Source organism: Anopheles merus, chromosome 2R (genome assembly GCF_017562075.2).
Source record: "Anopheles merus strain MAF chromosome 2R, AmerM5.1, whole genome shotgun sequence".
NCBI lineage: Eukaryota > Metazoa > Arthropoda > Insecta > Diptera > Culicidae > Anopheles > Anopheles merus.
The window spans coordinates 7,760,987-7,782,748 of record NC_054082.1 but is presented as its reverse complement, the minus strand read 5'-3'; the positions used below and the strand labels follow the sequence as shown (position 1 = coordinate 7,782,748).

At 46.8% G+C, this 21,762-nt stretch overlaps 2 protein-coding genes across 7 annotated transcripts in view; one reads left to right on the top strand and one right to left on the bottom strand.

Annotated features, from left to right (window-relative positions):
- The window catches only part of LOC121587740 (nephrin), a 116,576-nt gene that overhangs the window by 87,979 nt on the left and 6,835 nt on the right, over window positions 1-21,762 (top strand). For all 6 annotated transcript variants that reach the window (XM_041904825.1, XM_041904824.1, XM_041904820.1 and 3 more), the window contains 9 exons: window positions 1,180-1,392; window positions 1,503-1,672; window positions 1,741-1,876; window positions 4,906-5,042; window positions 8,979-9,117; window positions 15,572-15,871; window positions 16,401-16,603; window positions 17,315-17,492; window positions 19,926-20,136. In XM_041904825.1, the coding sequence (XP_041760759.1) occupies window positions 1,180-1,392; window positions 1,503-1,672; window positions 1,741-1,876; window positions 4,906-5,042; window positions 8,979-9,117; window positions 15,572-15,871; window positions 16,401-16,603; window positions 17,315-17,492; window positions 19,926-20,136 (1,687 nt within the window). The remainder of the gene's footprint in view (window positions 1-1,179; window positions 1,393-1,502; window positions 1,673-1,740; window positions 1,877-4,905; window positions 5,043-8,978; window positions 9,118-15,571; window positions 15,872-16,400; window positions 16,604-17,314; window positions 17,493-19,925; window positions 20,137-21,762) is intronic.
- Window positions 12,650-14,570, bottom strand: LOC121587741. Its single transcript, XM_041904826.1, has 3 exons — window positions 13,822-14,570; window positions 13,565-13,753; window positions 12,650-13,492 (listed from the first exon to the last, which is right to left on the bottom strand). Exons 1-3 carry the CDS (start codon window positions 14,271-14,273, stop codon window positions 13,015-13,017), a joined length of 1,119 nt encoding a protein of 372 aa, XP_041760760.1. The 5' UTR covers window positions 14,274-14,570; the 3' UTR covers window positions 12,650-13,014.

Here is a 21,762-nt window from a genome sequence, read left to right as displayed (position 1 = left end):
AAAATAAATGATTGCAGCGCCAAGGATGTTACTCTAAAATGGTTGTCAGCTTTCCACTGCTTGCGAGGAAAGGATGCAACATAAAAGCAGCCGTGATCGCCACGAACGAGTAGGGTTATGAGCATAAGCGGCTTGCTGATGTCGCAGAGCCTGTCGATGTCGCCGTCGTCCTCATCATTCCGTCCACAACCCAACGTGGACCACTAAATTCCGTTCGTTGGCTTACAGATTCCATCCAAACGCTCGGCAAGGATCGCATGTTCCCAGCATGGCACACCACGCGGCGGTCTTTCACGCGTTCCACGGGCGCGCTGCTCGGATCGGCTGCTAGCAAGTTGATAAACTGGATGCACGAACTTATTTCCCTAAGTTTTTCTCATCATTGGCGGAGGTTTTTATTAGCCGTCCGCACTATCTTCTCACCCGCGCTTCCATGCCGTAAATAGGCTTATTATTTATTTAGATGTACATGTGAAGTGTACAAGTGTGAAGCGAAGCCATGTGCTGTGTTTTGATGGAATGGAAAGCAGGGGCAAGCAGCGCAAATGTTTCGTTGTTCCGGGCACTACTTTGCCGTTAGCCGTAGAGAAGCCACGCATGGTAGCGAGAGAACGGAACATTCGGCGGATGTATGTGCGAAAAAACACTTTATATTCATGGCCGAAAAGTGGCACGAAATGTCCGTACATGAGGCGGCAGGACGATTTTCCGGTCCGTGGAGAGTTTGTGTGCGTTGCGGAACGGGAAAGAAAGAACCAACGAAAAACTAAATCAAATAAATGTAACGGGTGAGCGTGAAGCGTTCGCTGCAAGCTTTAAAGCTTACAAACAAGTTTGAAGGAGTGTGATTGTGAGCTTGTGATGATGGAAAAAGGAGCAGAATAATCATCTGATAGTAAGAGGTTTAAAAGTGAGCATTAGCCAAAAAGGTAGCTCTAAACAAAGCAGGAACATCCCGCTTGGAGTGATTTGAAATCATTCGCACAGCTCTCTAAAGCTCTGCCGGCTCGTGCCCCGAACAATAAATAAAACATAAGCTTTTGCGTGCCTAATTTCGATGAGCGTTCTGCTCCGCACGGCAAACGTCTTCGCCGGTTGACATCGCGCTGAAATGGTTGGAATCAAACAATTTAAATAAATAATGCCGCTTGTTTCTGCACATCCTCCCGCCCGTTCTAGGCCGGCCGCCGCCGAGAGTGACGTGGTGGCGCGATGGGGTAGAAATTTCCAGCACCAGCCATCCCTCCGCCGTGGAAGGAACGTCCGCCATGGTTAATCAACTATTCATCAGCACCGTCACGAGGGACTTTTTCGGCTCGAAGCTGCAGTGCCGCGCGGCCGGTTCGAAGCTAGTGCCGGCCGTCTCGAAGGAAGTTGCCATCCAAGTACACCGTAAGTAAAAGATGTCCCCCACCACTGCCACTGGGCGAATCGATAGGCAAACGTGACCGACTGTTCCGTACTCACTCTTTACCCCCCTCCTATCCTTCTCGCTGAAACAGTGAAACCACTGCGGGTGAAAATCATTTCCCCGAACGAGCTGCTGACGGCGGGCCGTCCGGTTCCAATTAGATGCGAAGCGTGGGGATCGTTCCCGGCGGCGAAGATCGTCTGGCTGCTCGACGGTGAGCCGCTGCGCAGTGCCGACATTACCGTGCATACCGACAGCAATGTAAGTCTCGACCTGGTTCGACCTCTCCAGCGCATTGGACACACTAACTAACAGTTTCCACTTTGCAGGACGCGAACTTAACCTCCAGCATACTGACCCTGCGGGTGACGGCGGAGAACGATGGCGCTGAGCTGACCTGCCGGGCGTCGAATCCGTGGTTTTCCGGCGGTTCGATCGAGGACAAGCGCATCATAAGTGTTGCATGTAAGTAGTGACAGCTGTCGCTGTCCCCGTACGTTAGGTATAAATTACGGCATGTGCCGAGTGGACGTGCGAGCGCTTTAACACGCGAGGTGATGAAATCTTTAACGACTTCCGTAAATATCGCGCGACGTGCCATGGCCTCGGTTATTTATGCGATGTAGTATGGAAGATGAAATGGTGCGTTCTACCAGCTCGTTATCACTGCAGCGGGGAAGAAGAAGTTTCCGCGTTGTTTTCCCCCCCAAAAATGGTACCCGACTTCTCGGCGGTTCTGCCCGTGCCCGGTGCCAACTAATCATTCAAAGCGTAAGGCACAAAGCCTCTCTCGCTCTCTTGGCCAGGATCTCGACCGGATGTTGGCTGTACATGTGCTGCACATGCGGCACTGTGTGCACATGCGGTAGTGGCCGAGAGTGCGGATGAAAAATAGTACACGACACAATTTATCACTCACCGAGCTCCTGGGCAAACGGGGGCACATCAAGCGGAACGGAACTCGCTCTCTTTCTCTTCACGTCTCGTAGATGACGATCCTGGCCGGAAATGTTCCGAAAACTAGTACGGCGGAAACCTGTCGGCGGTTGGAGGTAACTTACGACCGGCCATTATTTCGAACCCCCTCAGCAAACCGAAGACACGGGCCTCCCCTTTCGACACGCAGCGTCTGGAAAAGTGAATAGAGAAAGCAGCAGGATGATAGCGCATCGGTGCCCTCCCGAAAGTCCGCCTAATGTTGGCGCACTGCTGACGATTGCCGCACACACACACTGCAAAAGCTAATGGTTTTTGTGCTTCGACCTTCTTGCGGTTGCACATTGATTTATGGAATGGCATCTGTGTGTGTGTGTTAGTGTATGTGCATGAGTTTGTGTGAGAGTTTGTATTTGCCTTTTGCTGTCCGGCGAATGGAGTCTGATGAGCTTTAATCATGTCATGAATATCGAACGCGAAAGTGCATAACATTTCATCGCACCTCCACTGCGCTAGTGCAACTTCCCAATCTACACTCACTCCCAACCCGTTTTGCCACTCCCGCCGTCCCTTCCTTTGAACGTGGGACATGAATAAAATAATTACTGTTCGATTTTATTGAATTTTCCGTAATTAAAAGCATTTAAGCCTAAACTGGAATTAATGAAATTTATTTCCTCCCCGCGGTGCAGGCGGCATCCTTTCCTGCTCTCTTACTGTATTCTCCAATTATCAGTTCTGCACTGCAGTGTGTGTGTGTTGTCCAATTACATTTGGATGCAGTTTATTTTGCCTCTCCTGGCGCCACTCAAAAGCTGGACATGCTGGCTGTCCACAGCCGACTACCATTATTTTAGCCGAATTCCATTACGTGTTCTGAAATGGACTGCGGCTCCCATCGTCACACACACACACACACATACACACACTGTTCCACACGGCATGCTTATCATCATTATCGGCAATAACACGATCTCCAGCTGTGCTTTAACCCGCCCGTCCCTGTTTGGGGGACTTTCCCCCCGTTAGTTTCGCCGCGCAGGACACCGAATCCCCGCTGGAGATAACCATCATCATTTAGCCCCGCGAGCGTCCACGCAACTCCCTCCGGTGGTCGCACGCGCCAAGTGATGGACCGGCATATCAATATTTTACGCGACGCTGTTTTCTATTTTCGGCGCATACGTATTAGTCCATAAAATGCTTAGCACCGCTTGAAATAGTTAATTATTTTCGCTACCGCGTTTCCGGATGCGCTTCCCCTTGCTCGGATCGGAACGTGCGGGCCGGTTTTTGTGTAAGCGGTTTTCCTCTCTCCTGCCGGGGAACGCTGGGACGGGAATTTGGGCAACGGTGCTTACTGGCTAATACGTGGTCCATCACGGCCATTGGTTGGAGTGTGGATTTTGTGTGTGCCGTTTTATCAGACATAAAGCGGGATCATCTGGAACAGGAAGGCAAGATTGATGTGTTTGCCACTTGCATGTACGGTCAAATGTGTGTGTGTGTGTGTGTTTGAGCATGTGTGATGGCTTTTATTACAAGAGGGAAGCTGTTATTGCTACACAATTCTAGCGACGCTGTTGTTCCGGCCAATAAATTAGCTTCATCGTTCGTTGTATTGAAATTAATTTATTTTAATTATTTTTAGTCTTAATTTTATGTTCATTCTACTTATCAATTTTCGTTCTATTTTGATTGCACCAAATACACAGTTTAATGAGTTTGAGGCAAATAATGTTTTAAGGTCCTTTTAGCATAGTTATGTAATCACGCTCACGCTGGACCTTAGAAGACTCGTGAGATTTGCTTTTTATACTTTACCAGATACTCAGTCCTCGTTTCAAGAAAAACTGATCCACCATTGGTTTTATAGCAGTCAGGACATCTGCAATTAGTCCACCCGTTTTCTATAAACTCATACTTTCACCCTGCTGTTTTAAACCACGCCGTTAGCATGTACTTCCCGCAGACGAAGTGTGTAATATCGACCCATCAATCGTGTCACCGAACGGGCGAAAGGCTATCAAGCTAAAATTATTTCCTCGTTCACACAGACACACGCTCAAACAGACTCCAAAAAAAACGTCCTCTCGCGTATGTTGCAGCCCACCATTGTACAACAGTGGTAATGGCATTTAATTGAAGCTGAAAAGCTCTACTTTTCCGTTCCAAAAGTTCACACGTCGTACGCAATCAAACACTAACACACTCACACACAGGCGTCCTTGAATCATCTCACGAATGCGGGGCGTGTGCAATGGAACGATAAATTCAATTTTATAGTTTCCTTAATGGTCCTGAGTGCGTCTGAGCCGGCACAGTGGAAAACCGATTTCGCGCAGCTAAAACCCCTGCTGCTCGGGCAGCCTTCATCCACAACCCAACGAGCTAACGTTCTGCACTGCCGCCACAGTGTGTGCGCGTTCGCGGCTGAAAACCCCATTGTACGAATTAAAATTAACTTTTCAACTGCATTGTTGCTATATGGAAACTCTGTTTTTTTTTTTTTGCTCTCCTTCCTTTTATTCCACACCCACAAACGCACGCTGCTATAGACGAGCCGGTCGTATCGGTGCATCTGTCCAACGAGGACCCGAGCCGGGTGATAACGCGCGCCGAGGGTGAAAATGTTACGCTAAAATGCCGAGCGGATGCGAGACCACCGGTCACTTCCTTTTCCTGGTACAAAAACGTAAGTATTATTGCATTTCCTCCATTTCTCATCGCTCACTCATCGCACCGATAGCACGGTTTAGTTTTCTAGCCCGGAGCTTTCGTGTGCTAGATAAAGCCCGCAACCCGCTCATCCCGATCGGTAGCGGTCGGGGTCAGCGGTCGGTGAGGGGGGGGGGAGTAAAAGCATCCTACCGTAGACTGGCGGTGCGCTCAATTAGCTACGAGCGGTGCAAAAGGCCACCGGCACTATCTCCCGGAAAATATGATGATGCTCTCGCTGGGAAATCAAGCACCTTCATTAGGTCGAGCTGACCGCACCGAACACGGAAGCGAAAGCCACAGAAGTGTCGTTTCGTCTGATGGCGAACCAGTGGAGTGAATGGCTGTACCGTGTGCCCGTACTTGGGTGGCGACAAAATGGGAAGTCGCTGACGAGATTGCTCGGTGACACTCTCTCTCTCTCTCTGGTGGATGTGGCCAGCGTCCCAGTGTCTTGGGCGAACGTTGATGGGCCGCCCACCCAAAGCCGCCACCGCTGCGACAGCGACGGGAGCGGCATGAGCCGGAAAGAGTCTTTAATGCGACCGCCGAGAGTTGGACTACCGGGCAGGCTGACTGGGCTGGGGGCTTTCCGGCACGTAATTAAATCATTAATCCCTTATTTCAAACAAATTAATCTTATTACCTACCCTCAATCCTTCAGATATAATTAGTTTTACTATCGCCCACACACACACACACACGCCGAGGCTCGGGGAGAGCGTGTAGTAGGCCATCGAGTGAGTGCTGGCAGTAAGGGTTTGCCGTTGCATGGCCATTCGGTGAGCCGTTCAATCGCCTTATCCTTAAATCGATGCGCTACTGTACATGTATTTTATTCTGTTGCACTCGGCACTCAGTTGCCCGATAGGTAAATTCACCGTAGCACAGTGGATGCAGTAGCAGCAGAAGCAGAAGTGGTTAAAATGCTATCGTTGGCAGCAGGTTGCCGACGATAATCGACCCCACGGTGTATTGCAAGGTGTACAAATCCAATTAAAGAGATACCGAGTCATAATTCAATTTGTTTAAACAGTGCTTACAAACCGTTCAGCACACGAATGGTGCACTTGAATGGTGCAATGCAGTGCCGGGGAAAATTGAATCTTTTATACCTCCCAACCCCCCGCCATCACCGGGATCGGAAAGGAATTTGGCACGGCACAATCGCGGGACCGTCGCTGTAGCAGCGTACAAAAGCCTTTAGAATTTCGAACCTTGTGTGACATATCTTTCGTCCGGCTAAGGATACTCTTGTGCAGGAACAGATTCCAACAATAGGAAAGAATACGCTCCTCTTTAAGAACCGTACACATTGGCCGAAATAGCAACGACTGCGATGAATGATACTGGCCGGGCTTAGCTGGAAACCGACCTCTTCCCTGCCAACTAGCTCCCCAAGCTCCCGGTGAATGAGATCCTGGTGAAGCTCAATTTAATTATCACTAAGAATCCCACTTACTTCCATGCCTTTTCACGAGCGATGTGAGGATAAAGGTTTCAAGATGGACGCTACGGACAGGCACGGTTTCGGGTATTGACCTGCTTTTCGTTCCCACCTTTTCCCCGGGCACGTTCCATTCTGTGTCGCCTCTCGTCGAGCGATAACACTGAGGCAGTGCATGCCGGTTGGCCTCGTCACATCGACCTACGTTTCAAGATTGACACAATGGTCCGTATGTGATTGGCTGCGTGAGTACGCCATGGTTCGGTTGAAATCTTCACCACAGTTTACAGAACGAAGAAGTGTAGTCATCTTCAACCAAGGATTTCGTTTTGAGGCATCAGTCGGGCGGCACAAAAAGTTTGCTCTTCAGCAGATGATAACCTGCTGCCCCTTTCGTTGACCCCGTTGCCAGTGAAATATAGCTTACCGATTTTCGGACTCTTTGAATTGGCTCGTGCCACTGTTTGAACAAAGGGAGGCGGAATGAGGCATTCCATCCTTTCCCAGATGGATGAAACGGATGTCACAGCAGGCCATCCATGAGCCGCAGGGTTGGTGATGGAGCTTTTCGAATCGATCGGCCACGCTGGCGAGACCGTTGAATCGGTCTGGCATTCCTAGGAAGGCATCAGATCCCACGATCGTGCGTCTACCATCACGGGGAAATAGGGTAGGAGAATTTGGGAGATCAAATAAATGGCAGACATTTCGATGGCAAGAAAGATAAAACTAATTAATTTCTTCGTCCGAAGCGAGCGAACTGGCGGGATGTGTCTCGGCTGGTTCCCTGCTACCAAGCGTCGTACCCAACGTCAAAGAGATCGTTATTAGCTGTTTGCTCGGATGTGATGGTGGTGCAGTGATGTAAAGTTTGCTTGTTTCCTTTCGAATTTGCTTTTGGTTCGGGGGCTGCGGGACAAGTTAAGTTTACACGGAGAAAATTCGAGGCTTTCACGGGAGACTACTGTTCTAAGTTGCCAGTGTCATGGCGAAAGCCACACTAAGGTCGTTGAAGGTGCTCGGTTGAAAGTGAGGCTAGAAAATTGCCTTCAATTTTAAATTGATTAAAGTTGGGTCGTACAGGCAATACATCTTTTAGAAAATTGTAACATTTGGGTAGATGCGTTTCAACTTAAGTAAACTTCTTTTGTTTCTAATTTGTCGAAATGCTCTGGTCACATCAATCAGCATCAAACATGCGAAATTTTGAAACAGGAATGTCCATCAACAAATGTCAATATTTTGCTATCAGAAGATTGTGCAGTCTGTGTGAGAATTTCCTACATCGATAAAGCATTTTGTTCGAGAAACTGTCCAGGAAATAAGACTAGCTTGTCACAAAAGAGGTAGATCTCCCTTTCCAACTACTGCTGGATTCGCAATTGGAAACATGTCTGCTATTTTTTTTTTTACGTCGTAAAGGCTACAGGAAGTGCTTGATGAAACCGTTCTCGGAGCTTTTGATTGATGCATGGCAACATTGAGCGCCAAAAAAGAGCTGCAAGCAATATCGGCTGGGAAACAACCTCGATGTGCAGTAGGGAAAATCAGGGCAGCGTAGTGCCGAGTGTGTAACACACGAGCTTGACAGTTCAATTATAGCTCAATTTTTTACCTTTCACCTACCGTACCGCCTCGTACGAAATACCGTAGCTACCCATTCCCGACCTAGGATACACCGGTTATCCTCGCAGCGGTCTTACCGAGTACACGTTTTCCACTGGCCCATGCAAGCAGTGTAATATCACATGGAAACACACTCCGCATCGGAAGCCCGCCGGGAAAGCAGGGAAGTGAGCATGCCAACGTATAAGCTTCCACCGTAACCTTATCGACGGATGGTACCATTTCTCACCACGTCGGCAACGAACTTCAAATAACATCGTCCTCCCGTTTGTCGGCGTTCCTCCGTACGAAGCTCCGTGTGCTCCTCGCCCGCGTGTGGGAGGGTTGCGGTCTTGCTACGCTACGAACAAGCACATTTTCGTCCCAAAACATGGCAGCTAAAGATTTGTAACAAATGTTCATCTATCGCAACGAGATCTATCATTAGCCAGCAAATGCGCCCGAAAAGATCGATTGGAGTTCGTGTTCTTGTTGAAAGCGTTCGATGCTGGCGGGAGAAAACGTGGAGCAGAGGGCAACGTGGCACGAGCGAGTGAGATGTTCCGGTGAGATCGAAACGCAATTTGAAGGGCGCTAATGATGCGCTTGTTTCCCGCAGTCTCCACCAAACTTTACCGTAACGGTACGCATCGACACCGACGCGAGTACTTTGGGGCACGTACGTGTGTCCTAGGGTCTGTTTTCCAAGCACTTCCAATAGCTTCCTACGTTTGATTTTTTTTTTTGTTCGTGCCATTCACAAGCTTTACTACATTCTCCAGTGGAAGTGTGACAGTTTGCTGCTCTCTAACTCGTTTCTTCTACCTCTCTTCCTTCCTCTTTACACGCACACCGACGCAGAACATGAGGATGTCCGGAGAAAATGGAGAAACCTTGTACTTGACACAGCTGGAGCGGGAAAGTGCCGGCTCGTACGCCTGTGCCGCCTCGAACACGGAAGGTGAAACGCGCAGCTCATCGCTAACGCTCAAAATACAGTGTAAGTAGAATGCCAGGATGAAGTTAGCATTGGTGTGACATTTTTGAGCGATTTATGGGTGTGCTCGCCCTGCCGAGAGTGTGGTCAGAAGGTTATTTGGCAGTTGGGTTGGCAAGATCAAATTTAATACGGACAGCATGCAATGGTTGATGATCGTGTCGTATATGATATCTTTTTTAAAAGCAATGAAAAATTAACTCCCTTTATTGAATTCCAGTGTTATTGAAAATAGATATGTTTACTTACTGTCGTGACAATTGTGTTTGAGTTTCTTTGGTTGTTTGTAATTATCAATTAGCATTTCTGTTGGGGAAATAAGACAAACTTTCACACTCGTATCTATTGATGATATTATTTTAGTAGACTTTATCTTAAAATGGATTGATAATTAAATTACTTTCTTGAGCTCTTGTTAAACAAAGGCAATTTCTTTTAGATTTAAACACACTGTTTGACCACCAACAGAATTCATTTTTTGCACAGGATAAAAAATCTCCTCTCCCATGGGACTTTCAATTCCCTCGCCCAATCGCTCATCACCATCTGACTCATCCTAATTGTGGTGGTCATAATTTCTCGCTCCTCCTCATCCCCCACAACGCACCATTACCATAATTGAAAATCCATGAAAAATTTAACGTCCCTATTCGAGATTCCGTCCCTCCAAGGCTCAGCTCGCTGTATGATAAAAGTACAGCGTCATAAAATCCGGTACCTAGCCGGTGCCCGTAAATGTTCGATGCTCGATAACCTTGGTCAACTGGCGCTCTCTGTGGGTGAGAAAAAACACACACACACACACACACACACACACACACACACACACAATCCACCCTCCCTACCTACACCAAGAAGGTGGCTGAAGAGTGTGAAAAATGTCGCTGCCTTTATAATTGGAACCTATTTAAATGTAAATTGTGCTAGCACGCCGGCCGGAAGTATGTTCATGGTGCCACGGGTAACGCGGTGCGAGGTTTCAATATGGGCTACAAAATACATAATTGATTCATGGAAAATATGATCGTGTTGTTGCATTGTCTACACCGGCGAATTCCGCTTGTTGTTTTATTTATGTTTTTTATGAGGTAGGAATCAATAAAAAAAGAAGAGAAACCCGACATGATTTGATGCTAAATTACTGACGACAGACGGTAAAGCCATGCTGAAGCTTAGAAAAGCTTTTGATCAAAAACATTCGCTGCCAGAATTTGTGAGAAGAAGAAATTCGTAGTAATGCACACACACAAAAAAAGTTATTTTATTACATTGGAGAAAGGACTTGTCCAGCTGAGTGAGCATTTCCATACAATTTCACCCTCGAAAACGCAAACAACACAGCTGCACACATTTGTTTGACCAAATCATTAACGCTCATTCTATTTGCCAATAATGCCGGTGCAAATATTAGGGGCCCTGTGCCCGAACCCAGTGGCAAAATCATGAAACACATTGCACACATCATAGAGATAATTGAATAAAATGGAAGCCAGCATAAAGAATAACAAACGATAATCATCGAACAGGGACCAGCACCTTTGGCCGGCTCCGCCGTGCGCTATCAGTAACATATCAGCAGAAATGGTCACAGCTCATCGTGCTATTCGGTAGCAGGCAGCGTAGGCGCAGGGAGCGAAATATGAGATACATCGCTTGCGCAGCGCTGTGCTCGTTGCGGTTCACACTGTCCATTCCGGTCTGCGAAATGTGGCCTTACACGGAACGGGCAACGGGTAGCGACGGCAAACAACGCTACGGAAAGGCAAATTCCCGCCGGCGATAATCAAGACAAGTTCCGCCAGTTGCCATTGCTTCCGACGAGGACGATGGGACCGGTACTGGGGCTTTCCTTTTTTTGTATTTGCGCCGTATCCTTGCGGTAACTCAGCACTTTAGTTGCTTATTCGTTAGTCCCTTCCTGCCTGGAGGATTCACCCAAGGTGATGGTTGGCATCGATTGGCCGGCCAAGCGCTGGCCTTTTGTCCGTAGGCGTTTCATCCCTTCCGCCCTGAATGGGAGCTGAATGGGATGAAGGAGAGATAATAATATTTCCGCTCGGGGATTTCGTTTTCGCTTCTCTGCTGCTACTTCCTGTCGCTATAGTGTCGGGGCGAGTGCGAGTCGTGTCGTACCAGCTGTCCCTGGGACAACATTTTTCGCATGTGTTGTGGGAAGGCATTTATTGGTGTACTTTGGATGGTTGGCTTTTCTTTTCGCTTATTTCGCTGCTCAGCGCCAAAGGAAGACGACTATGCTGAAGCTTTTATATTTAACCAAAAGCGAAACACGGCCTTCAATTGCTCATGAAAATATTATCATCAAATGTTTGGCCAGTTTGTTTTTTTCTGTTCCGTTTCTGCACAAACAGTGCGAGCGAAAGAGTTTTGATAGAACGTATAGACATGGGCTATTATGTGAGTATGATGCTACTCTGCTCCGAAGTAGGAAAGCATCGCCCGATAAGGTCCATAAACACGTTCGCTTTCCGTCTGGCAGTCACATCGGTCGAGTGAGTGTACCGAAAGTGCTACATACATGCTTAATATTTCGACCCAAACGCCGGGCAAGCTTTGCCCATCGTCTGTTTGCTTTAGTCATGTGCCTGAAGTGCTTGCAGCCGCTTCAACACAACATCTTCACTGCCGATCGTCATCGGTGAAAATTAGTCTCCGTCGTGGCATAAATTCGTCCTTCCAGATTTCGGCACTGCTTGGGTGTGACACAGCGCACGGTTCACCGTCCCCGGGCAGCGAATGGAATTAAAATCTGTGAATAATGAATGAAAAGGAGTAGGTGCGTTTTGGGGCAAAACGGTTGAGCGGGACCCACTGTCTTTGGGATGGCAAAGGCGGACCTGCCGCTATTTTGCACCACTATTGTCGCATTAAAACGAGGGTTCTGTTTTATCCCCTTTCGAGTGCTGCTGTTGTTAAGATTGTGCACAAGCACATACACACTCACAGGCTGGTACAAGGTTTAGGGTTTGTAAGGCTAAACATAGCGCTAAAGCTTCCCCCCAGATTCGTTTCGCAGCGCCGCAACAGCACCGCAGCAACAAATCGCACAAAACAAAGCACCGGGAACGGAAACGGAAACGAGCGAAGAATGCACAGCGAGTGGGCATAGAGTTTTGTTTTTGTTTCGATAAGTTTAAACAATTCTTTACGCTCTGCAGGCTGGGTGGAAGGAAAATGAAGCGTTTTCCTTTTCGACTAAAATGTTTGTGTTGGGGCGTTTCACAGCGCCCTGGTTTTTGGACCGTCAACATTGTTGGCACTGTACTGTGACGGGTTCTGGCATGAATATTGTGTGAACAGTAATCCCACAGTTTGGCATTCGGCTGGAAAAGACCGTGGGAAAGGTTTAATGTTGACGGAGGGATGTTTTATTAATTACTGTTTAATGTTCACATTTATACCTTTCAGTTGTAAAATGAAACCCAAAATGTGTGGTGTGAAACATGGAAAGTTCATATTATGAAGAGCTTTCTCGAAGATGATTCGTTTTCTTAAATAAATACCTTGATTTCACCGGTGAACTGCTCAGCCATTTATTTTTTGAAACGATATTATCTTGAATGCCTCTGTCATGTTTAACATTTATACACCGCAATTTCTTTTCATATCAAAATCTAAATCGTATTGGTATTTTCTTTTAACTATGTTTGGTGTCTGGTTTTTCCTTTGCAATTAATTGGAGAGCAGAGAAACTGTAAAAAATATATAAATGGTTAAGTATCCCTCATCTTAGAATTACTTTATGTTAATTACATCCCATTTTTAAAAATAAGGATATATATTATTTCAAAATAATCATCTAAAATAACTATGGTCGAAGCTCAAATTTACACTCACTTAATCTTTAAAACTTTTCCTTATCGCATTGCATGCGGTGCTTAATCAAACAATGTTGTACCAGTTATCCTTAAAGCTAGCCAATTGAATAGCGTATCGACTACGATCGTTTTGTTCACCATACACTACAACATTGCCGGAACCACGAAGCAATGTGGGAAAGATATCGAGTTCATTAGATAGAATAGAGTGATTACAAAACTTCAGCAATGCAAAATCAACGTCAAGCTCATCATGCTCCGCTATCACTTCCACGCGCTCGCTTTGCGCATCCAACGTGCTGCATACAGTGCTTTTGGGATTTTCACAAACGGCCACAAACATAAGTGTGCCCGTATCGTGCATTTTGCGGTGAAACGTCATGGCACGATAGTAGTATTCATAGGGCAGCTCGTCGTCTTCCCGAACACGTAAGCCAACGAACTGAAGATTCTTTACGTCTTCCTCATCGCCGTACAGTTTAGAACGCTGGCGAATGTCGCCCAACACGTTTTGGGCCGTAATTTCCGCTTCCGCTCGAAGCCTGTAAATATGAACAATATTACACTTTAGCTTGTGTCTTGTGGCAATATTTTAATGTAACAAATATAGATACCTAAAGAACTGAGTCTGTTGTTCCCATGGTACTTTTAAGATTTCTTCAAATCGTTTAGCTTGATTGTTGAGTATGAATAGCTGCTTAACACCTTTGTCAATCTGAATGGCTGTGTCACTGTTCAAAATGTTCATATCAGGAAAGTTATAGCACCAAATGATATTCATACGGATCACGTCAAACGGAAGACTGAAAACACATTGAAAGTAAATGTTTTGATTTGTGGCATTTTTAGACGTGATTTGTAGCACTATTACCTTTCAAACAATGTCCCCAGTTCAGCCAATGTTCCATTAGTCAGCATCATTTGTGCTTGATATTCTTCCGATGTCGTCTTAATGCTATTTTGTATGGCCACCAGCGAAAAGTAATGCCACAAACTTTCCTCTAGTGTGCTTCCCGTAAACGCAGTGAACAGCGTATTGGATCGTGGACAATTTAATGGTTCGAAACTGTTCCGGCTCTCGTCTGCGGTAACATTGGAATCGAGCTCGAGCAACTCTAGGAACTGTTCAAGCGTCCGCTCGAACCAGTGTTCTGCTGGCTCGTTTGCATTGCTCCCAAATCGGAAGGAATGTTTCGATGCGTGCCGCACAAATTCAGGCCGATGTGCTGTGTCTATTATGAGCCATATAAACGTCAGGAACGACACTATCAAGATAAGAGGCTTGATGTTCCTCCGCACCAATTGCCACGTAAAGCGAAACATTTTATCAAACTGCCGTAGTGCGCTAATTTCGGCTTATGTTTTCCACATTGGTTTTCGAACGACCTGGTAATCCTATTTCATAAAGTGGTTGATTGTGCAAACAAATCCACACACTGTAACCAATCCATCTGTAGGTAATAGCGACTCATTTACCAAACAGCTTTTAAACAATCACGTGTCCAAACACAACGATTCACTGTTTCGATGCACAACGACGAACTTAAACTGGGGAATGCTGCTGGATCACTGTATTGGGAACGTTTTGGAGCCCTCATTGCACCTGAAGTACGAAGTACTCATGTCAGCATGACTCAAAACGTTATCGGTGACGACGCTTATCTAACACTGATAAACCAGATAAACCTATCAGTAGTAGTGGCCCACCCTTACCAGAGGGTGTAATGCATGATAAGCACCGAATATTCAGATAACCTGTAACGATCGATTTCAGTTCGCAGAAACTCTGCCGTTCCGCTTAATAGCATTCAATAACAATCAATGTTAACGTGACATTGCAACTAACTTTGTTACATATCTTTTACCACATAAAATATAATTTGACATTAGTCCAGGTATCTTTGTTTTATTTACTTGTAACTGCTTATAATAAAAACTTGTAGTTGTTGTGTCAATACAGCAGCAGACCATTTTAACAGGAACGTTACTCATACGCATGTAGCAACAAATCATTTTCAAGTCTTTGTGTCTTGTTTGTATTCTCGAGCGCCCATCTAGCATATTATCAATACTGTGTCAGTTTATGCTATGCGGAACACGACCACACCTTGTACTGATGAGACTGTTGTAGGGCTCTGCTATCGCTAAACAAACTGTAGGTATAGGCCTGTGAAGTTTTTGTCTCACAGTTACGATGACTGTGTTGTTTTGAATTTAAGAATTTTAAATTAAACGACGATTATAAACCGAAAAGACTTTAGGTTATTTTATTTAAGTAAATTGTGAAAATGATTCATAAAAAAACGTGATACATAGAAAATCGCCACTCTACATCTTACACCATGTTCAAGGCCATTACTCAACATACTGATAGTTTTCAAAAGAAAAACTTCGTTAAGAAACTGGATCCTCCCTGCCATTTTACACTGTCCATGAAATGTCGGAACTTGAAAAGAAAAACAATTGCAGGCTCTTGATTAAACCGCGATTTAAAGTGTCCTTGGTCAACCTTTGCATCCTTGCTCTGTCGTCTGTTGCTAATTGCTTCCCTCTTCACTTATTCACTCTCTCCCTTTTCCTCTCTCTCTCTCTCTTTTATTTTTTTTTTTAAATTTCCACAGTTGCACCACGCTGCAAACCGGGCACGGAGCAAACCTCAGTCGGCTCGCTAAACATGCACTCGCTGCACGTCAAGTGTGAGGTGGAGGCCGACCCACCGGACGGTGTACGGTTCAGCTGGACGTACAACAACACGCGTAACGTGTCACCGGTGCTGAATTCGCGCATCAGCTCGCACGGGCTCGTCAGCACCATGACCTACCTGCCACAGTCCGACTCGGAGCTGGTGACGCTCGCCTGCTGGGCGATCAACAATGTCGGCCGACAGACGGTGCCATGTCTGATACATATTTTACCTGCAAGTATGTTCGCTCTTACACGCTCCGCTGGGGCACTGTTTTTTTTTGTGTTGCATTTGCTCTGTCGCCATATTGCAGCCGTTGGCAAACATCTTCCGTGCTGCGTGAACCGAACGCAGCTGCAACCGTACGTAACAGGCGTCGTGATTGCCAAAATGCTAACCGCCCCGTCCCTCAAGTCAATCCACAAATGAAAAGTGCCAAATCAAATACCGCGTGTGTGTCGTCGCCGAAGGGGAGGCGGTGTGTGGTAGCAATCTCCGCAACGGCATCTACCGTACGGTTGCTGCTCTCGGTTACGGTGAGCAAGAGGTCCTGCATTTCCTACCGCCACAGAGTTTGCAACCTTGCACCAACGGTTACTGCAAATATGCTCCAATCTATGGCTTTTAATTAAAAATTCTGATGTTTGTGTCTGTTGTTTTTTTTCTTCTTCTGCTTCTGTTGGTGCTGTTGCGTCTGTTCCTTTCGTTTCCTGGTGGCGATGATGATGATGATGTCGATGCGACGATGCTGTTCGAACGGTACGCAGAGATCCCCGATACGCCCCGGAACTGCGAGCTGCACAACGACACTGTGCTGGAAGTCGTCTGCTCTGCTGGCAGTGACGGCGGGCTGATGCAGTCGTTCCTGCTGGAGGTCGTTGGCGGCGTAGCACCGCCCGCTTACAATCTGGACTACACGCGTGGCCCACCGACCGAGTTCGATAATGAAATTTCTACCATGAACGATCAGGTAATGGCATTTGTTTGTACGTTCGCTTCGCCAGCAGTATTGCATCGATTGCACTGCCTGCGCTCGAGCAGTGTAATGAAGGAAGTCAGTCCAAATCAGCAGGAAATCGCTGCAGTACTTCATTTCGAGACTCGAGTTTTGGACTTAGCTTCCGACGCTGCATTGGGTCGAAGGTTAACCTTTAAATATAGCTCCACTTGTCCCGATGGCGGTCGAGTTCACTCACACACACTCTGTGCACTGCATTTAAGCTTCATTAAACCAACATATTTTCACAACACAAAACCCAGCCCGTTCTTCTAACGATAGGGCCATTTGCATCCGGAGAGAGCTTCATTTACGAGTTCTCGGTAAGCGCGGAGCTTTTTTTCCTGCTTCTTTCCATGCTAAACTCCACACTCTCGGGGATGTCATGCTGGCTCACATACACAGTCACATACATTGCTGCCCATATGATAACAGGCAAACCATACTTCACACAAAACATATACACACACACACACGATCGGGCACAAACCAGGCGCCATCGTTGGAAACAGTTTTGCACAAGCCCGCAGGAGCATTCCAGCAGCGATGCCAGCAATTAAAACTTAATCCCTCTTCTCCCCCATTGTCACCTTCCATATTCTCACACGTCTCTCTTTCTCTCTCTCTCTCTCTCTCTCTCTCTCTTTCTGGCTATTGTCGCTTGTTTATTATTTTCGTCCACAGGCCACATTAGCACCATTATTCCGAATCCAGGAGCAGATACCGCAGTTTAAATTGCACAGCTTAGAACCGGGCCGCGACTATCAGCTGCTGGTGTACGCCGTCAACGCAAAGGGCAAAAGTGATCCACCGTTCGTTATCGATAAAGTGCGCGTCGGGTCGGCGCTGGTACCACCGTACGGTAAGTTTTGCCCCGAGGACACACACACACACATGCATGGGCGCTATAATAATTTCGACCCGCGCTGGGTGATCTCGTGGGCTTTTCCCGTGAAACCGCTTTAATTATAACCAGTTGCCTTGCTAAGCTATGCCGACAGCGGCTAGCTGGATTGGTAGGCTCGGGTGTTGCCAGCAAAGGGAAGCAATGTAACGGGCAATGGGATGGGACATGTTTACATCTAACGAGATGCTCGAGGTGTGGGTACTTGTGAAACGGAGCTCGAATGCAATTAAGGTACTGGGATAAATTAATGCATGTAAGGTAATCAATACTTCATTCACTGTTGAAATTAAAGTTTAGGCCTTAGACTGCTGGTAACTTGTAGGAATTGCGTTTGGAGGTATCACATCCTCTTAATTCTCTAGCCAAGTATATAAAATAGGGAAACACTGCTTTCAGGAGAAGTGTACTCATTTTCTGCTTTTGTAACTGCAGTCTGGGAAATCATGATAGACGATTCATTAGTTGATTGTTTTTTTAAACTATAACAAAACCCAGAAAACTTGCTCAGATTCACATAGAGCTCTAAATAGTTGAAGATTCAGCACATACATTTTTGTTAATTAAAAAATAACTTATGGCACGTGTAATGTGTGTACAAGGCCCATATTGATGTTTCAGAATCGTTGTACACAAAATGCTCATTGACGCAAACAGTCGTGTGAAGCCAATAAAACAGAAATCTGCCAACACTGGCCAGCAATCATTTGCATCATCAAACCTGCCCGATCAACGCTATCCGCTTCAAACGAGCAGGACTTTCAAACGAGCACAAAACAGCAGAGCTGAAAAGCGGCGTGCAATCGTGCTGAAACATATGATCTCCGATTTGTGCGCCGAGGTAGAATGAATTGTACGGATCACACCGAAAACGGCTCCGTGACTAATGCAATGTTCCTGTCACCATTCGTCACGAGCAAAACGGTTCCGGGCTGCCGGAGTGTGGATGGGTTTGAAAGCAAAAAGGAGTAGGATTTAATTTCAAGCTGCTCCTCCGGTCGGGGCGGGAACCAAAAGCATTCGGTCGCCTTATTGTAAGCGTCTCGCTTTCTACCTCGTTCCGTCGAGGGCGAGATTGGCTGGTGGGTGTGGTTGTATTTTTTTTCCCTAGCCTTCCGCACTAGGGTCTTCCGGTGGTAAGGTGCTCGGATTGGGTTTTGGTGCGATATCCGTACAATTCGAGCAGCTACCCAGTTAAGTGTGAATGATTTTTCCCTGTCTTTCCTTTCTCGCACTCTCTTTCGCTGGATCGCCTCATGCCTCTCAGTTACATGTTTCTTCTTCCGGAGGTTGTGTTGTTGTGGGGGAAAAATATAAAAAGATACGGAAGTATCTGATGGAAAATGTTGATCCTTTTCACTCGCTTGCGCTCGTTTGTTCGTCACACCCAGACGCAGATGCGCTTGGCTTCGGCCGATTCAGCTATGTTTTCACAGGACAGAATCCTTCCGGTTTTTGCTCTCGTGGGATGGACGAAGAAGGACTTGCACACTTTGCATAGCCACGGCCGACTGTGAGCGCGGTGCTCGGAGCTGTTTCGATTGTTTGACCGTGCCCGGTTGACTGGAGGAATCAATTTAAGAGCACATTCTCGTGTCGATCCCCCACTGGAGCAAGGGAACTCTTACCGAAAGCCTTTCCCAGAAGGTTGGTCAGGAAATGGGTGAGCAGGCCAATGCCCCACCGGCAGGGAAAACATAAAGGAAAGCCTGAAACCCATACACGGCCGTGTCCGGAATCGATCGCTCATAGTATAAAATAACCATCAATCTTGTGTTTTCATTTGCGAGTGAAACGCCTTGACAGGTCTATGGGTACGGGTTTGCCTTTGCTGCTTCACTGACCACTCTCTCTCGCTCCTAGTCATATGGGTGTATGTGTGTGTGCATGTGCTAAAAGGGAGGAAAAGCCTCCAACGGGATAGGGTAGCACAGCGATCCCGTATGTGTTCGTGGTTTGCGGTGAAATCCGACCCCGTTACGCAAATGTTAAGCCACCGGTATGCCACTGGAAACCGTTGCATGCGGGTTGTATTAAGAGATTGAGTAATGGATAGATTAATCGAGAAAATATACACATTTTATCCCGCTCCTTCGGCATGCGGCACAGGTGCGCATGAGAATGATTTTATCCATTTGAACAGACTTGCCCCGCACCCACGCACAAGCACACACACTACACTCGTGGGAACACTACATCAATCGAACGGTTTCGCGGAAATGTGCAAAACACCCGCTTCCTGATTTCTCGTAATGCACGACGAGATGATTGATCTGTTTAAAGATAGATCGTCATCGTTTTGCAGTCGCTTAACGTTCACATTTCAATCGCCACTAACCGAGCACGAAACGTGTTCGTTGTTTCTTCTCACCTTTCTTTTCCCAACCGAAGTGGATGAAACCATCATCTCGGAGGATCCAACGCCGGCGGAAACATCGCACCAGGACAAGCAGAAGCAGCAATCGCAGATGGTAATGTTTGCTGCCGTTGCGGCTGCCGTGGGAGTCATCATAGCGTCCATTATCGTGGCCGGCTTTGTCGCGATATGCAGGCTGAAGCGGCAGAAACCACCTGAACCGCAGGAAGTACGGAAGCGCATGAGGTAAGTGGAGCGCTGTGCACAAGCAGTTACAAGCAAACGGAAAGCTGTGCCAACGATGGTTGCCGTGTTTGGTTGGTAGATCTTTATCGGTGTGGAGTGGTTGCCAGTATTGAGGGGCTTACTGGAAATGATTGTTCAAAACGTCTGGAAAAAGTTAGCATTCTGGAACGTGCAAGAAGGTTACACCTGTGGTTATTGGCGCACAAATGGACGCAAAACAAATTGAAGAATTCAAAACATTCCATTTATGTGGTTGTGCAATGTATTGACATCTGCAGTTTAGTCTACTTAATGTTGTATAAGTCCGACGAAGATTTTTAAAGCCCTCAGACTAGCATTTCGTTTTTAACTCAGTACATTCATTCTGTGAAATTTAAGATTTGGAACAAAAAAAATCTATCCAATAACAAAAAATAAAATACATAAAACATTGCTTCGTGTACAAAAACTCTCTTCACTGAGTAAAGCTGTTCCTTCTCCGTCGGCTTTCATAATTCCTTCGGAAATATTTTTAGCCTGATTTCCCACCGTCACGGGCAATCATTTATTTGTGCGCAAAATGTTTCAATAGCACAGCGATAACAAGCTCAAAAATCACTTCCTGCTTGTCTTCCACCCTACCAGTACCTCTAGTTAAAATAAGAGCCCCCTCATCCCTTGGTGCCTGGTGTGTGCCTTTTTTGTTGTTATTGGTTCTTCTGTGTCTTCCATTCCATTGCCCTTTTTGTCTGTTTTTTTGAGCGCATTACCTGTCCGACATAGTTGGTCCAACGGATTCCAACATCCCCAGGGTGGACGATCTCGCTCCCTCTGGGGTATGGAGATTTGTTCCCGCACCCGCGCATCGTTCCGTTCCACTCCTGTGAAGCCAGGGTGATTTTTTTTTTTTGCTGTTGCCCACCCGTAGCGAATGATTGCAGAATCGGAAACAGATCCGGAGATTCCCGAACCCCGAAGCGAACACGAAATAATGATATGCGTCATTTTCCATCTTCACTAATCCCAAGGGTTAATGATGCTGACCGCCGGGTCGATCCGCTCAACGTAGCTGTCGAACCGAACAGATGATTGTGCTTGCCGCTGCTTCTATCAGCACTACCACAAACGCATCAGGCGTGGCCACCGTGCTTCCACCATCCGAAAGTGAATGGCGGAAAAGCTTCTTTCACAAATAATTTTGTGCTTTTCATTTTCCCCCGTAGACACTGCACGAAGTAGCAGTGTGCGCAAGGATGAGTTTTCCTGAGTGCTAGGGGCCAGTAGCGTTCGCGAAAGCACCGGCGTCGAACGGTCGCTTTCAGGGACCATTAGGCTGCGTGACGAAGGGCACCGGTTGAGCTGGGCGCCCGAAAAAGACTGCTTCACTGCGTACCCGGGCCCGAAGAGGTGGAAAATCTTCTCCCCGGGGGTTGGCTGGTGGGTGAATGTGTTCGAGGGAGGGTTGGGGCGTTTTCTCTGCAACATTTTGCTGCAGTAAGCCCGCCAGGGCCCGAACAAATGACTTAGATTGTTTAAATTGATAACGTAATTTCTCTGACTTTATGGTTCAATGGTTCAATTGAGGCAAGTCAAACGGAGAAAGATTCAACCGTGGCACAGTCGAAATGCCACCATTTGCCTGCCCCG

Coding starts and splice junctions, on each gene's coding strand:
- LOC121587741 (XM_041904826.1), bottom strand. CDS start 14,273: ATGTTTCGCTTTACGTGGCAATTGGTGCGGAGGAACATCAAGCCTCTT. Junction 13,754..13,821: donor CTGGGGACATTGTTTGAAAG/GTAATAGTGCTA, acceptor ATGTGTTTTCAG/TCTTCCGTTTGACGTGATCC. Junction 13,493..13,564: donor CAACAGACTCAGTTCTTTAG/GTATCTATATTT, acceptor TCATATTTACAG/GCTTCGAGCGGAAGCGGAAA.